The sequence below is a fragment of the Zygotorulaspora mrakii genome, chromosome 2 (genome assembly GCF_013402915.1).
Source record: "Zygotorulaspora mrakii chromosome 2, complete sequence".
In the NCBI taxonomy this organism is placed as follows: Eukaryota; Fungi; Ascomycota; class Saccharomycetes; order Saccharomycetales; family Saccharomycetaceae; genus Zygotorulaspora; species Zygotorulaspora mrakii.
The window spans coordinates 1,080,960-1,095,783 of NC_050720.1; the positions used below are offsets into that span (position 1 = coordinate 1,080,960).

At 40.2% G+C, this 14,824-nt stretch overlaps 10 protein-coding genes across 10 annotated transcripts; 5 read left to right on the forward strand and 5 right to left on the reverse strand.

Moving 5' to 3' along the window:
* Positions 1–140: 140 nt before the first annotated feature.
* Positions 141–2,117, forward strand: SEC9 (Sec9p; the record flags this gene model as incomplete). Its single annotated transcript, XM_037287344.1, has 1 exon — positions 141–2,117. One exon carries the CDS (start codon positions 141–143, stop codon positions 2,115–2,117), a length of 1,977 nt encoding a protein of 658 aa, XP_037143239.1.
* A 155-nt stretch (positions 2,118–2,272) lies between these two features.
* ECL1 (Ecl1p) lies at positions 2,273–2,734 on the reverse strand (the record flags this gene model as incomplete). The annotated part of the gene is made up of 1 exon (XM_037287345.1): positions 2,273–2,734. The coding sequence occupies one exon, from the start codon at positions 2,732–2,734 to the stop codon at positions 2,273–2,275; it is 462 nt and encodes a 153-aa protein (XP_037143240.1).
* An 898-nt stretch (positions 2,735–3,632) lies between these two features.
* Positions 3,633–5,087, reverse strand: MIG1 (transcription factor MIG1; the record flags this gene model as incomplete). Its single annotated transcript, XM_037287346.1, has 1 exon — positions 3,633–5,087. The coding sequence occupies one exon, from the start codon at positions 5,085–5,087 to the stop codon at positions 3,633–3,635; it is 1,455 nt and encodes a 484-aa protein (XP_037143241.1).
* A 533-nt stretch (positions 5,088–5,620) lies between these two features.
* On the forward strand, positions 5,621–6,319 carry HOP2 (Hop2p; the record flags this gene model as incomplete). The annotated part of the gene is made up of 2 exons (XM_037287347.1): positions 5,621–6,229; positions 6,290–6,319. 2 exons carry the CDS (start codon positions 5,621–5,623, stop codon positions 6,317–6,319), a joined length of 639 nt encoding a protein of 212 aa, XP_037143242.1.
* A 362-nt stretch (positions 6,320–6,681) lies between these two features.
* On the forward strand, positions 6,682–7,605 carry HG535_0B05580 (urate oxidase; the record flags this gene model as incomplete). Its single annotated transcript, XM_037287348.1, has 1 exon — positions 6,682–7,605. One exon carries the CDS (start codon positions 6,682–6,684, stop codon positions 7,603–7,605), a length of 924 nt encoding a protein of 307 aa, XP_037143243.1.
* Positions 7,606–7,714: 109 nt separating this feature from the next.
* On the reverse strand, positions 7,715–8,425 carry NAT2 (Nat2p; the record flags this gene model as incomplete). Its single annotated transcript, XM_037287349.1, has 1 exon — positions 7,715–8,425. The coding sequence occupies one exon, from the start codon at positions 8,423–8,425 to the stop codon at positions 7,715–7,717; it is 711 nt and encodes a 236-aa protein (XP_037143244.1).
* A 316-nt stretch (positions 8,426–8,741) lies between these two features.
* AGA2 (Aga2p) lies at positions 8,742–8,996 on the reverse strand (the record flags this gene model as incomplete). The annotated part of the gene is made up of 1 exon (XM_037287350.1): positions 8,742–8,996. One exon carries the CDS (start codon positions 8,994–8,996, stop codon positions 8,742–8,744), a length of 255 nt encoding a protein of 84 aa, XP_037143245.1.
* Positions 8,997–9,422: 426 nt separating this feature from the next.
* RPL24B (60S ribosomal protein eL24) lies at positions 9,423–9,890 on the reverse strand (the record flags this gene model as incomplete). Its single annotated transcript, XM_037287351.1, has 1 exon — positions 9,423–9,890. One exon carries the CDS (start codon positions 9,888–9,890, stop codon positions 9,423–9,425), a length of 468 nt encoding a protein of 155 aa, XP_037143246.1.
* Positions 9,891–10,248: 358 nt separating this feature from the next.
* RPL30 (60S ribosomal protein eL30) lies at positions 10,249–11,221 on the forward strand (the record flags this gene model as incomplete). Its single annotated transcript, XM_037287352.1, has 2 exons — positions 10,249–10,251; positions 10,907–11,221. The coding sequence occupies 2 exons, from the start codon at positions 10,249–10,251 to the stop codon at positions 11,219–11,221; spliced, it is 318 nt and encodes a 105-aa protein (XP_037143247.1).
* A 189-nt stretch (positions 11,222–11,410) lies between these two features.
* GPC1 (glycerophosphocholine acyltransferase) lies at positions 11,411–12,652 on the forward strand (the record flags this gene model as incomplete). The annotated part of the gene is made up of 1 exon (XM_037287353.1): positions 11,411–12,652. The coding sequence occupies one exon, from the start codon at positions 11,411–11,413 to the stop codon at positions 12,650–12,652; it is 1,242 nt and encodes a 413-aa protein (XP_037143248.1).
* Between the last annotated feature and the right edge of the window lie 2,172 nt (positions 12,653–14,824).

The following is a 14,824-nucleotide window of genomic DNA, read 5'->3' on the forward strand; positions in this document are numbered from 1 at the left end:
ACGTTTCGGAAGGAGCGGTTCTGAACTGACATACTGTTAAAATAGTACAACTGGTTCAAAATAGAGAAACACAGGAAATAAAACTCTAGGACAGGAGAGCTGCCCTACCACAATTTCGGAAGGGCTAAGTCATATTAAAAATGGGTATTAAAAAGCTATTCAAAATTAAACCTCCAGAGGAGGATACTCTAGAGCAGAACAGGGAAACTCTGAACGAAATGGGTATTTCAACGAGGAATCCTTCTAAGAAGAAGAGAGAGAAGTTCGCAGCATATGGTAGATTTGCCAAAGACAAAGCTCAAGATAGAGTGTACGCTCCGGAAGGATATGAGAACTTTACTAAGCCACAGGAAGAGGATGACCTGAATAAATCAGAGCTAGATAATGCGACGCCAAATGCGGAGAGTAAAGGAGGAGGACCCCAGTCTGCAGACCCGTATGCAGCCTCGGCTGGAGGCTCAGATCCTTATGCAATAAATACTAGCGCTAATTACGGGGCTGATCCGTACTCGAATATGCCTACGAATAACTATCAGGGAACTGGCTACTCGGAAAACAGCTATACATCGAGTGGACCTTCGTATGGTGATCCATACCAGGCACCTAATGGCTATAGTAGCGCATATAGCGGCATCAATGGGGCTGGCAATGTTACCTCACCATATGGCGCTTCTGGCAGCAATATGCAGGATCAAAACAGACCGAAGGTAAATCCCTATGGTGGGGGGAATTTTAGGGACAATTCATATTCTGATCGGTCTTCGTCCCGTACTGCGAATACGACATCGAATCCATACGGTGGCCTAAATAAGGAACAGGACGAATATTCAAGGAGTGGATCATTTCCTAAGAGTAGTAAACAGCCTGCGAACCCGTATGCGACCTTGGGTACCGACGTGTACGCGAGCCACGGTGTACAAGCAGGTCAGGATAGTCAATCTAAAAACAATCCATATTCAAGAAGAAATGTGAATGAGTATGGTAGCGCAACAGGGAACGAAATGAGAACAGGCGGAGCCCCGAGGCGTAGAATGGGACGTCCTGACATGAGTACCAACAGACTAACATCTACCAAATCTGCGGCAGATACTCTTGATCTGAATAAAAGTGCAGTTGATGGTGACGATTTGAATGAAGAACCTCGAGCAGGAGAGTTTGATTTCGAAGAGGAAAGGCCAAGTTATGGGGAAAACACTGTGGGTGTTGATGAACTGGATTTAAACGCGCCATTAAATGAACAGGATCAACAAAATGACTTCAATTCGACCATAGCAGATCATCAAGAGCAGCTTTACCAAGAGGCCCCCCAGTGGCAATTAGAGGATGAAGGTCTTTCACAATCAGAATATACCCAGCATAATCAAGGAGCTTACAAAACATTCGATGAGCTGCAAAGGGAAGAAGAAGCACGTCAGCAGCAGGAAGAAGATGAGGCTGTGGATGAAGTCAAGCAAGAGATTCGATTCACTAAGCAAAGTTCCGTAGCATCTACTCGGAATACGTTGAAAATGGCTCAGGAAGCTGAAATGTCCGGGATGAACTCAATCGGTTTACTTGGGCATCAAAGTGAAAGACTTAATAACATCGAAGGAAATTTAGATTTGATGAAGGTGCAAAATAAAATTGCTGATGACAAAGTAGCAGAGCTAAAGAAACTAAACAGAAATATCCTTGCCGTTCATGTATCGAATCCTTTTAACTCAAAAAGACGACAAAGAGAGAGAGAGGAGAAGATCAAAAATAGGAAAATAGAAGAAAAGTTAATGAAAGAGCATACCAGTCAACAATTAGCGAGGTCAACGCAACGTATTGAAGGTGCTATGAATGCTAATGACGATATAAATACCGTAAGAGAAAAATATCAAAGAAAACAGATCTTGGATCGCTCCAAGCAATTTCAGTTCGAAAATGATGAAGAAGATGACATGATGGAGGTTGAAATTGATAGAAACCTGGATCAAATTCAACAGATAAGTGGAAGGCTAAAAAAATTGGCAATGGCTACAGGTGAGGAATTAGATTCACAACAAAAACGTGTCAGAAATATTGAGGACAATACTGACGATTTAGATATCAAAATTCATTTAAATACAACAAGATTATCGGGAATCAGGTAATTGAAATGGTGAAGTGAAAAAAAAAATGCAATGTAGTTTTTTAATGTATGCTAAAAAATGCAATGTATATAGTCTCATTTATACTGGGGTATTTTCGTTTTATTTATAAGAATTGTATAATGCTGTGACAAATCATTAGCGATGCGTTATGTTCATTAATGGTTTTGATTCAGCCATAATTGATAGTTTTTCTCGGCAACATGATCGTGGTAAATTGAATCATATGAAATTGGTGGTGTTGGCGGCTGTAATGAAAGCCTTGGGATTGAAATGGTGCTTGAAGACACCATATTCATTAACCGATACGACGCTCCCCCATCATCATCACCTTCATCATATTTTTGCTGAGAATGATCTATTGGGACTAACAGCGGCGACTTAATAAGCGATTCTGGGTCGTCAACTGTTTCATGGCAGGTTTCACAACTTACCAGTGATTCCAATCTCTGGTGTATTAAATGCTGATCTTTTTGTCGGCAGTCTTCAGAGCAATATAATACTTTGCCCGAACAACCTACATGCGAATGCTTCTTTTCCGTGCAAGTATTTTTGACTGATTCGGGTGATTGTGGGATTAATTGATCACAAACAACACAATAATCGTTGAATGGTGACATGGTTAATGAGTAGGATCGTATGACAAATATTCTATATCTCGGATTCAAGGCCTTTGCTGAACTCTCCAGATATTTTGTTCGAATGTGGTAGCTGTCCTCCAAAAAAATCGTATATACAAGTAGTTTTATACATATATATCTATAAATATGCGCTTGATCGATGATCGACCCCAGATGTGAATCAATGAAAAATACGAATGTGTTCTAACACACCCACATGTGGGAATAGTCCAGAGCCCTACATGGCAACTATAATTAAACTTAGCACCCCACGAATGGAATGAACGAGAACTTTCCGATGACCAATTTCAAAGTCGTAAAATAGCGCTGAAAGCGCCAATGGTGCTCTTCAGTTGATGATGCACCACGTCCTGCACCTCTAACAATAGCAGAGCCCATCGCACGTTTACTTTTTACCACTCATTTCTTCACTTTTTTTTTCACTATTTTTTCTCCCTTGTTGCGGCAATATAAATTCTCTGGGTTTCTAACAAAAGAAAAATTTTATACCATGCTATTATGACTGAGGCATCAAGGTACACGAGCGCATGGAATAGCATGGTGTGATTAAACGAAGCCACCCGCATACACGTCAACATGGTGAAACAAACACGTTTGAAGCAAGTTTAGTAACGAATTTGCAAGTCCGCGGCGCGAAACCAAAACAGTTGTCAATATTTACGAAGTCGAACGGCATTTAAGGAAACGGTAATGTGTCAATGAGACCATATGCACTCGTTTGCTCATTGAACAGAGTGAGTGGCACTAATACATTATTCTAGCCAGTGGCAGGGTATTGCTCTTTAAACGTTCTTAATGGTTGAGTCGAAAATCATTCTAGCCACCTGAAAAAACCTATTTGTTAACGCTAGTGGAATGTGATTGAAAAAAACACAGTCTAGCCACTAGGGAATCGAAGTTGTAAGCTTCTCAATGGTGGTAAAACATTCTTGTTTTCATGATCTGGAGGCGATTCAGAAGTTTCTTGAGTCGTTTCTGTTGGGATCCTTGTTTCTGATCTTTGCTGTCGCTGAACTGCTAAAAGCTTTGAGCTCAATTCATCTCGGAAACCAATGGAATCATCGCATGGTTTCGTCATCATGGGCATTTTGCGCAAGCTCGTATTACTCGTACTTCTACTCATCTTCGTGGTTGGTGTTGATGTTCGTGATTTTTTTCTTGCACGTTCGAAACCAGTGTCATAACCATCGCCATTATATGGCTCTTTCAAAGCGTCGTCCTCATCTGCGTAATCTGATTCGGAGTCCGAGTTGTTCATGCTTGTTGATCCCATTGAAGTGTTTTTAGAATTTAATAAATTGCTTAACGATAGCGCTGATTTGGGTCTTCTGAGAATCTGCGTTGATTTGATGACTTTTTTACTTGATTGTGTTCCACTGAAGGAGTTTTGCGAATAGTGGTGTGATTGAAAGTCTGTTAACGACTTGGGCCTTGGTAGGATAACATTACTGCTCATTTTATCAGGAGTATCCATAAATCCAAAATGTTTTGCCAACCCTGTATGCGATCCATTAGGCATGTCATGGTTGACCCCATTCGTCATAGATGCTCGCGTTGGGGTTACTGATCCGCTGGAATTGTTGAAGGGAGTCATCATCTGTAATGATGACAGCGCATTTAATCTTAGTCGACTACTGCTGTTAGAATTAGACGCTAAATTTGAATCTGTGAAAAAAGATGGTGTATTGGCTATCGCCACTAGCGGTGAAGGTTGGATGGAGCATGAGACTAACTGACTCATAGGCGACTGAGTAGTTGACATTACTGTGGGCGCCCCCGGCACTAAGGACGATCCTGACGCTACCGATGTCGCTGGCGTAGCTGCTACGGGTGGCGAGAGGGGCGGTAACTGCACATGAGATTGCGCTGGTGACGACGATGAGGACGAAACTGAAGTCTGTGGGTCCCCCAGCTCAAAACTTGGCGTTTTTGCACTTTTTCTCAGAGACTCCGTTCCCCTGCTACTCTCATCCGTTGCCTCGACAAGCACCTTCTTTTTCCTGCCGCGCTTCGCCCTCGGATGCGGATTGGTATGTATCCGCCTGTGTCTCGTAAGCTCGTCACTTCGACTGAACCGCTTGTTACAATTGGGGAAATCGCAAACGTGCGGTTTCTCACCTGTGTGCGTTCTCATGTGTCTTGTTTGGTGCTCTAAACGTCGAAACGCCCTTTGGCAAATCGGACAAACATGCGGTCTGGCATCATCTTTGCCGCTATTCTTACTTTTCTTCCTCTGCACCGCAGAGGATTTTACCCCAGATTGGTCAACACTCGAAAATTCACCATTCTCGCTTGCTTCGACCCCCTGAAGCGTTTTCTTCTTGGTTTCCATTATATTATAAGCACTCGATCTGTTTCATATATCTTTTAACCCTCTTGAAACCTTACCTTTGCATTTATCAGCCAAATTTGATCACATTACTGTTCTTCCCCCACGATTATTATTTTGGTCTCCTCGAACTTGCCTTGTTCCCCCCGGCCCATCTCGAGGACAACAGAGAGTATCACGTAGTACGGACACCGGATGCTCCACTCTCCATTTTGCCACAGGGAAAGGCATTGATTCCTAGTCTGAGATAATTGGCCAGCTCCAGTACTGCTATATTATAGCGTGGCATCAAAGCACTTTACGGCTGTCTGGCTTTCACTATCAGCCTCACCATTTCAGTATGACTTGACGCGTGTCTTTGACGCTTTTTCTTTGCATAGGTGAGCCCTTACCCGGCTCCTAGGGCGTCTTTTTCTGTTAGTGCGGGCGATACGTTACGCTACTCTTGAAAAGGCTGGGCGGCTATTTACTTTATACTTCATTCTATTCTTGTCTTGATGGCAGACAGTTTAGCTAGTTAAGTAGTGTGCGCTAATATGGCATCCAAGAAGGTAAAGGCTGTTCAGGTAAAGGGTGAGGAGGCCGAACAGCTGATCGAGGAGTACTTGGTAGCTCAATATCGGCCATTTGCCATAAATGATATCATACAGAACTTGCACAATAAGGTCAGCAAGACGGGTGCACAAAAGGCGCTGGAGAGCCTGGAAGCGCAGGAACGAATTATCACAAAGACGTTTGGAAAAGTGGTGATCTATGCTTGCAAGGAGCAGGAGTTAGCAGTGGCAGAAGACATTGACATGGAGAAATACACGCTCCAGTTTTTATCAGAGCTTCGGAGTGAGCTGAATGAGGTAGAAAAGGACAAGAACGCGGTGATGGAGGCGTGGCATAAGTGCCTCAAGGAGCCTTCTAATGAAGAGCTTGTGAGAATCATCAAAAACAACGAGGAGACCACAAAAACGCTGGAAAAAGAGTTACAGGCATTGGAAGCTAAGTGGGATCCTGCGAATGAAGAAGCTATTAATCAAATGGTGCAAACAGGTGACTTCTTGGGCAAGGAGTTGAGGAAAAGATCGCGATACCTTAAACGGCTGATTTCTTTGATAAAGGATACAATTCGTCCCACGAATATGACCGAGCTATTGGTAAGTTTACATTGATACCTTTTTAGTAGTAATTTAGCGGCTGATCACTAACAATAATAGGAAAGTATTGGCTGTGAGTATCGCAGCTAGGCCTTTACTTGCTCTCTCGGATATTGCCCTTTTAATCATTTGGCACGAACAGGTAGCTTTACTATTTGAAAGTGGTAATATCCGAGACCGTATGGGCAACTTATCGACCCGATAGATCCCAGGAAACTGGAGCTCTCGATAAGATAACAAATTTGGGGAGGAGGAAGGAAAGTAGAACATAGGCATGGGATCAACTATCATTTTGAAGCATCAAAATCATGAATGAACAGTATAAAAATGGAGCATTCAAGTGAATAACTCCGCTGATCTTCAAATATTTTATTCAATTCTCAATTGAACAGCAAAACAACTATAATAATTGCAATAACAATCACATTAACACAACTCAACTAAAAATCGCTATGGCTTACTCGGAATTAGCAGGTTCGACCTATGGTAAGGACAATGTCAAATTTTTAAAAGTTAAAAAGGACAAACAAAATCCAAAAAAGCAAGATGTAATGGAAGCTACTGTAATGGTTTTATTGAAAGGTGATTTTGACGTGTCTTACACCAAAGCTGATAATGCCCCAATTGTGCCCACTGATACGGTAAAAAATACCATTCTACTGTTTGCTAAACAATACGACACCTGGCCAACTGAAAAGTTTGCTGCTAAACTGGCACTACATTTCACTTCAAAGTACGATCATGTGTCTGGTGTAACGATCAAAATTTACGAAGATCGGTGGGTTAAGTATGATGTTGATGGTAAGCCAAGTTTGCATTCATTTGTTCATCAAGGTCCAGAAAAGAAGGTAACGTTCTTGGACTATGATAAAAAGCATGGACCATCCAAGTATTTCTTGAGCAGTACTATTAAGGATTTGACTGTTTTGAAATCGACAAACTCGATGTTTTACGGTTATAACAAGTGTGAATACACAACATTGAAACCAGTCACGGATCGTATTCTATCAACTGATATCTTTGCATGCTGGGAGTGGAATTGCTCGAAATTAGGTTGCTTGATATCAATTTCTGAAGGTAAAAAAGATGAAATTTTTAATTCAGTTTACACAAAGGCTCGTGATATTACACTTGATATTTTTGCAAAAGAAAATTCACCATCTGTTCAGGCAACAATGTTTAACATGGCCACTGAAATTTTGAAAGTTGCTCCAGCAGTTAATTATGTCACTTATGAGCTGCCAAATAAGCATTATTTCCTATTCGATTTCAAATGGTTCAAAGGCCTTGAAAATGATAACGAATTGTTCTATCCATCACCACATCCAAACGGTTTGATCAAATGTAAAGTTGGTCGCAACAGCTCTAAGTTATGAAAAAAATCACGGTATAGGTCTTCGTTTTCTCTTTAAAATTTTACTGGTTTTATCTTCTTTATACACGAAATTATGTAGATATACATACATGTTAGTACTCAAATTTTATTTACATTAATCCATCAAACCATTTTTGACCCTTTGTGCTCTTCTGCTTCAAATTTTCATTGATTTTGGAACTACCCTTTATAAAGTCATTAGGGTTGCCACTTTTGAATCGTATGTTTGCATCTTGAGCCATTGTCTTCAAGAATTTTGGATTACCGATATTAAACCCCCATTTTCTCAACAATTTAACTGCGCCCGGTGTAATTGCCGCTGTTAAAGGTAGTCTGATAATGATTAGACTTTTATGAATACCGTAAGCTATAAGAAATTCTGCTAATAATGTACTTTCTTTGAAATTCTCCCACCAAGATGTAGTTTCTTGTGAGCCATGTTGTTCTCTTTCCATTTTTTCTGCTAAATTTTTGCGGACTTGTTCGATGACTTGTTGTTCTTCTTGACCATATCCCACTAACCGTTTCGCTCTATTGATATAAACTTTAATCTTCTCTTCACCAAGGGAATGCACCATTAAAAAGCAGAGTGGCAAGTCCAGAGCTGTTAGTGCTAAATACACACCCAATGCTGAGTAACCATATACTTGCATCAAACCCTTGATACCCTTCGGTTTAGGAACCTGTTGGGTAGAATTGAATCTCGCAGATCCGATTCTATTAATCCTGAGATTTCCCCTTAAAACGCTCATTTGACCTTTCCCATTGAAACGAACCAGCCTATTTAGAGAGCTCTTCATGATTGACAGTCTTAAAAACATTCTCAGAGACAATATCGCTACTTTTGGACGTTGTACCTGATAAATTGAAGTTCATTATTGTATGATTCTGTTAAAAAGTTCAAGGGCATTCCAAGAACTGCGCGCCACAAGTTGCCGGGTAAAGTTAGTTAAACGATGAGCAGCAACGCTGACAGCAGCGACAGCTGTCGAAACTGTAGTTGCACTACCGGCCAATTCCGCTGGTTGACTCGCTTAAATTATGAAATGTTTTTATTTCTATTCAAATTATACAGTATAAATATGTTTCCTTCCAACAGCACACACAAATATATGTATCGACTCGAAGCGAAGACTTTTAAAATACGGGTATAGTTGTTGTACCTATCGATGTTGAGGGCGAACAATTGCTAACGTAAGTAATTGATTCAAAATATTCCACTAGAGCAACTTGTGTGACACTGCCGGTTGTAAAGGTAGTTGTGGCTGTCGAAAATGGCGTGGTTGCAAGGCTACCTGCTGTAGGTAACATCTGGCACGAATCAGACTGCGCCATGATGTGGGAAGAGCTGGCAATGAGGTAAGCGATGTAAAAGGGTATTGATAATTTCATAATGGAACTCGTAGCAAGTATTGCACTACAGCGGGATCGTTACGGAGAATACAACAAGAAGAGCATCTCATCCCAGCATGGATGGGCATATATATATGTGCGCTTGTGTTTGTAGTTCTGCTTGCATCTGAATCTGACGGAACAGCCTCAAATGTTCATGTTAGAGACTGTCTACTTGTTTTACTTTACATTTCATCAAAGCGTGTAGCCAAAAGGCGCTTAATTGCATGAACCATAAACGGCAATACACAATGAGAACCAATGTGTCAAAGAGAAAGTAACCTGTAATATATGAAACGTAATATTTAAGCTAAGTTATAATATTATGATTGCATTAAAACATACCTAAGATGATACAAAAGACAAAAAATAATAATTCTTTATATTATTAATAAATGTTGTAAAAAATTGTTTTCTTGATATATCTTAACGAGAGGTAGCAGCAACTTTTTGGAAAGCACCCTTTGCTTGTTGCTTGGAGATCTTGGCACCACCGGCAGCAGCAGATTTGGCTTTTTCAGCCTTTCTGGTAGCCTTGTCAGTCTTTCTCTTTTCCTTATCAGCTTTCTTCTTTTCCTCTCTTTGAGCCTTTCTGATATCTGGTCTCATGGTTCTTCTCTCTTTGATCAATTCCAAAGAAGCACCAACGATTGGTCTTTGAACCTTGACATTCTTTCTAGATCTCTTTTTGGCGACTTCTTCAGTGATACCCTTCTTGTGGTGTCTTCTGTAAAGAACGGTCCAAGCAATTCTTCTTGGGTTCTTTCTTTGCTTGAACAAAGAAGAGCTCTTGGAGTTTTGGAATCTAAAGATCTTGGAGTCACCACGAACAAACAAAGTACCTCTACCTGGGTAGATCTTGGCACCTGAAAAGGAATCAACTTCGACCTTCATTATTATTCTGTAGACGTGAAATTTTTCTTGTTAGTAACACAGTCGAAAACAAATAGATAGAGATAAAGCGGTTTTTAAAACTCTTCTGCCCTAGACTTAAAAATATCGTTGTCTGAGGTCCACTGCGATAATTCCTTTGCGCTACGTGCTATAGGTAACCTTGCGAGCCTCAAATCACCGCTTCTCATTGTACTCATCATTCCACATACCTTTCGTGTAGTTGCTTGCTATCGTCTCTAAATTTAACCAAACAGTATGGCGGAACGTTACCACTCTTAAATTTGTGATTAATCAATACTCAATACTAGGACACTCAGTACAGTATTCCGTCTGCCATCTGCCAGTGTTGCAGTGTTCCATGGTATCTGGCGCATTCCAGCAGGCAGTTCGTTGAACCTGCTGTCCTACGCGCCCCAGCCTACCTTCGAGCCCACTCTCTCTGCTCGGGCTGAACTGCTTACGCTGACAAGCCTGCAAGCTAGACAGACACAAGCTCCGCCTAGCGCACCCGCCCCGACGCCGACCACTCTTCGTTGTGATGTAAGGGTGTATATTCTAAGCACAGGCTGTGGTGTCCGGTGTTACAGTCACACCTTCTCTCGTTTTTGCATTTTTTTCACGGAAAAATAATAAGCGTTCCCTGGCGTCTCCGCGCCCTCACCACCTTACCGGAGAGAATAATGTCTTCCTCCTGGCAAGAAGTGAAAAATAAGAACTGATATGATAATCTATACGATATTAATTATTGTGGGCTTCTAATTTAACGCTTGCTTCGTGATAATCGAGTAAAGACCGGAGTGTTAAACTAACTATTCAAAAACCTACGCAGAGATGGTCAGTATAATGAATATATTTGAAGTCAACTAGAGAACAACCCTAACGTTGTGCGATGAGATGCGGTAGATGCAGCATGAAGCGATCCGCATGCCTTGCAGTACGAGGGCTCTCCTGTTTGATTGTCAGTTCACAGACGACATTTTACTAACAATTGAACTAATATGGTTTTTTGTGTCTAGGCCCCAGTTAAGAACCAAGAAAACATCAACCAGAAATTGGCTTTGGTTGTCAAGTCCGGTAAGTACACCCTAGGTTACAAATCCACCGTCAAGGCTTTGAGACAAGGTAAGTCCAAGTTGGTCATCATTGCTGCCAACACCCCAGTTTTGAGAAAGTCCGAATTGGAATACTACGCTATGTTGTCCAAGACTAGAGTTTACTACTTCCAAGGTGGTAACAACGAATTGGGTACTGCTGTTGGTAAACTTTTCAGAGTTGGTGTCGTTACCATTTTGGACGCTGGTGACTCTGATATCTTGACCGCTTTGGCTTAAGTAATATGATATATCGCCTCATTTATATATAAACGTATAAGATATATTTTCCACGTTCAGTCACGTGCTTTCTTTTTCTGAGAGAAGGCCTTTATCGATATTATAATTCCCTTAAAATATAACAGATCTTTCCACACATACTGGCAGCAGAAGACCTAGATTAGGAGCTTGTGAAGGCGGCAGGGTAGGATGACTGTGTTCGCAGATGACGAACTGAAGAACTCTTCCAGTGGGGGTATTTCGCTATCGAATTTATTTGAATTATTGGATCCAATAGCGTCAAGTGTTGCTTCTGTTTATGTTACAAATAACTACTTGGCAAGAGCTAAGAAAAAGCTCAAAACGTTCGATCCATCTGATAAAAGGGTTCATCTAGATGAATGGAAACTTAAACTATTACAGAGAGTCAAAGCATTGGATAAACCTTTGCATACCGTGCTATTCAAAGAAGATTCTAGACTGGGTAAATTATTCTACCCGTTTACGTTGTTTACAATTTTTTGCATTGGATTTGTTATGGGTAAATTCCCTGAATGGTTTCACGTTCTTTACACTTTTCTGTTTTTTCTACTAATGCCGTTAAGGTTTTATACCTATTACAAAACAAACAACCATTATTATCTGGCAGACTTATGCTATTTTGTCAATTTTCTTTGCCTTTTGTTTATTTGGTGTTTCCCAGATTCTGTCCATCTTTACCAAACTTGTTTTGCATTCACGTTTGGTTCATTAAGCTTTGCTGTGATTACATGGAGGAATTCTTTGGTTATTCATTCTTTGGATAAGACGACGTCTTGTTTCATTCATATCATGCCTACTTGTACAATGTACATTATCCATCACGGCATTTCAGAAGAGTTGAAATCAATTAGGTTTCCTGCAGCATCAATGATTGCATCTAAATCCTGGAATTTAAAAAAAAATATTATCTGGACATCACTTTACTATCTAGTTTGGCAATCACTTTATCACTATTTTATCACCCTGAGAAAATCATCAAAGATTAAATCGGGTGAAAGAATGACCAGTTTCGAGTATTTGACCACCCATCAATATAAGAACTTTTGGGTAGTTAAATTACCACAACCCTGGCCAATGATCGTGTACACAATTGCACAATATTTTTACCAATTAGCCACAATGCTGCTTTGTGGAATTTGGTTCAATTATAGAATTGCAGCAATTGTTTTTTTAACATTCATTTTCCTCTGTGCAGCTCATAATGGTGCCACTTATTATATTGATTATTATGGTAAAAGATTCGAAAAGGAAGTCGAAAAATTACGCAATGAAGTCGAAAATTTGCAACAGCAATTGAAAAGTTCAGGTACAAATTCAGCTCTGGACAATTGTTCGATGACAAGTGGATATTCAATTATTGATACTGCTGAATCTTCCGATAGAAGTAGTGTTAACTCGAAAAATGATTGATAATATTTATGTACTTACGCTATCTTCCATTGAAACAAAATCTAAGTCATGGCTTCCTGATGCTACATTCTATTTAATAGACAGCATTAAAGATATCTCCTTTTAGTAATTTTCATTCCAATATGTAATGCCTCTGTTATTGTGACATTTACTGTACTCTCCAACTGCAACATATTTGCATGCCTTTAGATATTGTCCTTCAGGTCAATCTTTGTTAAGCAAATCTTCAACATACTGAAACTGGCAGTTGTTTCTTCCATCTCACTCAGAGTCATCGTGTAAATGAGTACAGCGTCATATCGCAAAAAATTATTTTTTGAATTTACGGGTTCTATATGTCTCGAATATAGTTTGCTTGTCTGATGCATAGCCTTACGATTGCTACGGATAGTTGAAGAGTGTTTCCCTCTCGAAATGCCTGCGCTTGTTCGAATGGGCATAAATATAGAAATACAGACGTATTTGCCGGTCTTCGACATCAAATGGATTGGCTTAAGAGTAAATAACTGGCATCGAGAGGCAATTTCCACTTGCCCATATACGAAAACTTTAGAAACTACAATTTAGTTCTGGGTATCGTTGGCGGTTTAGTAATATGTAGGTGGCATTACGCTCAGTACAGTTAACGTTTCGGCATAATTGCGGTCATCAGTTCAAACGTGTGATAATGAGTACCTCCGGGGTCGCCAAAGCACTTGTTAGACGTAGAGTTTTGCTCGATTGTTCCCCCATAGTTTCTCTAACGTTATAAGACAGCAGGATAACAACAACGTTTCCGTTTCTCCATACATCTTGCTAAAACAGTTAGAAGTTCAGTTCACTCAGATTACAATTAATTAGTCCACAAGAGCGCCATACACATCCATGTACTGGTAGCGAGGATAATTATATATGCAAAGGAGCAAATGCCAAAACTGTCACCATCACTATTCGTGGTAACGCAGGAAAAGCGTAATATTTAGAGTTGGATTGGTGTTTGATATGCCGATTAGTAGTTTAGATGCCTCCCTTGTTTTCAACTCTGCATCGTCAAGCTCTAGCAATCTAATACTGCATGTTTTATTTTTTAATGAGAGCCCCCTATAGTTGCAATCTCAATGCTTTCAGTATTTCAGAGATTTGTCATTTTCGAATTTGAACTTTCGTTAGCCAGCGCCTTCTTTATTGTAGAAGTTTCAACCAGAGTGGACCTTGTTATCGAATTCTCTTTAGGCTGATAAACCTTATGATACCTGTTTTTTTTTCTATCCTGTTGTATTTCTAAAGCTATATTTCAGGCACATTCGCAATTCGAGTGGATGATGCCCAGTACTTGGAGTGGTTTGAAAAGCTATCAGGTAACAGTTTCCAAACTGTTGCAATACCGCAGATATCACGGAATATAGTTACTGTAGAAGCGATGGAGTTTTTACCGGGTCCGAAAAGAATAATCGAGTTATTCCAACAAGAAGTAAACGGTGATCCATGAATGGTGGGAAATTCAAACCTACCAGAATGTAGCTGACCTTTTCGTGGGGGCTTATATCATCACAGTACTTACTGACAATATTACTAAAGCTAACTCAAGTCAATAATATGTGCATGAAGTAGATACAGCGGCTTTCCCAATTCAAAAAGCTCTTCTTGCCAAAAATCTGGTACTTCTTTGATTACAGGTTGATGTTAAAAAAGCGACTGATTCATTGCTCATCAAGATAGATTTAGTAGTCGCTAGCGTTGAAATTTAATTATGTGAGGGGCCAATTTCCAGGATTGACAAGCCGAAAAGGCCACCGTCCCAAAACGCTCATGTAGAGTTGAAAGTATACACTCCTGGATACAAGTCCAAGTGTAACTGCTCCGCAAGCCCTATATCCTTTTCATCAATTGATATTTATATAATAGATATTTGAAAGAACGTGTCTTGTGCCCTTATTCCTTTTTGTGTTATGTGCCTGCATTTTCCGTGTAGTACGAATTCCTGTAAGGGTCCGACAAAGAAGGAAAACGTCGATTGAGGCAAAAACTTGGATACATTGCGCAATGGAGTGAAAAGAAAGGGACCATCCATATATGTATCGCACCAGCATATTAAATATAAGTGGCACTGCAAAAAAATACCTTTACCTGGTGGAAAATTGGCCTTCCGGTTATCAAAAACAAGTCCTGCTTTTCCAGCGTGCCTTTAGCGAT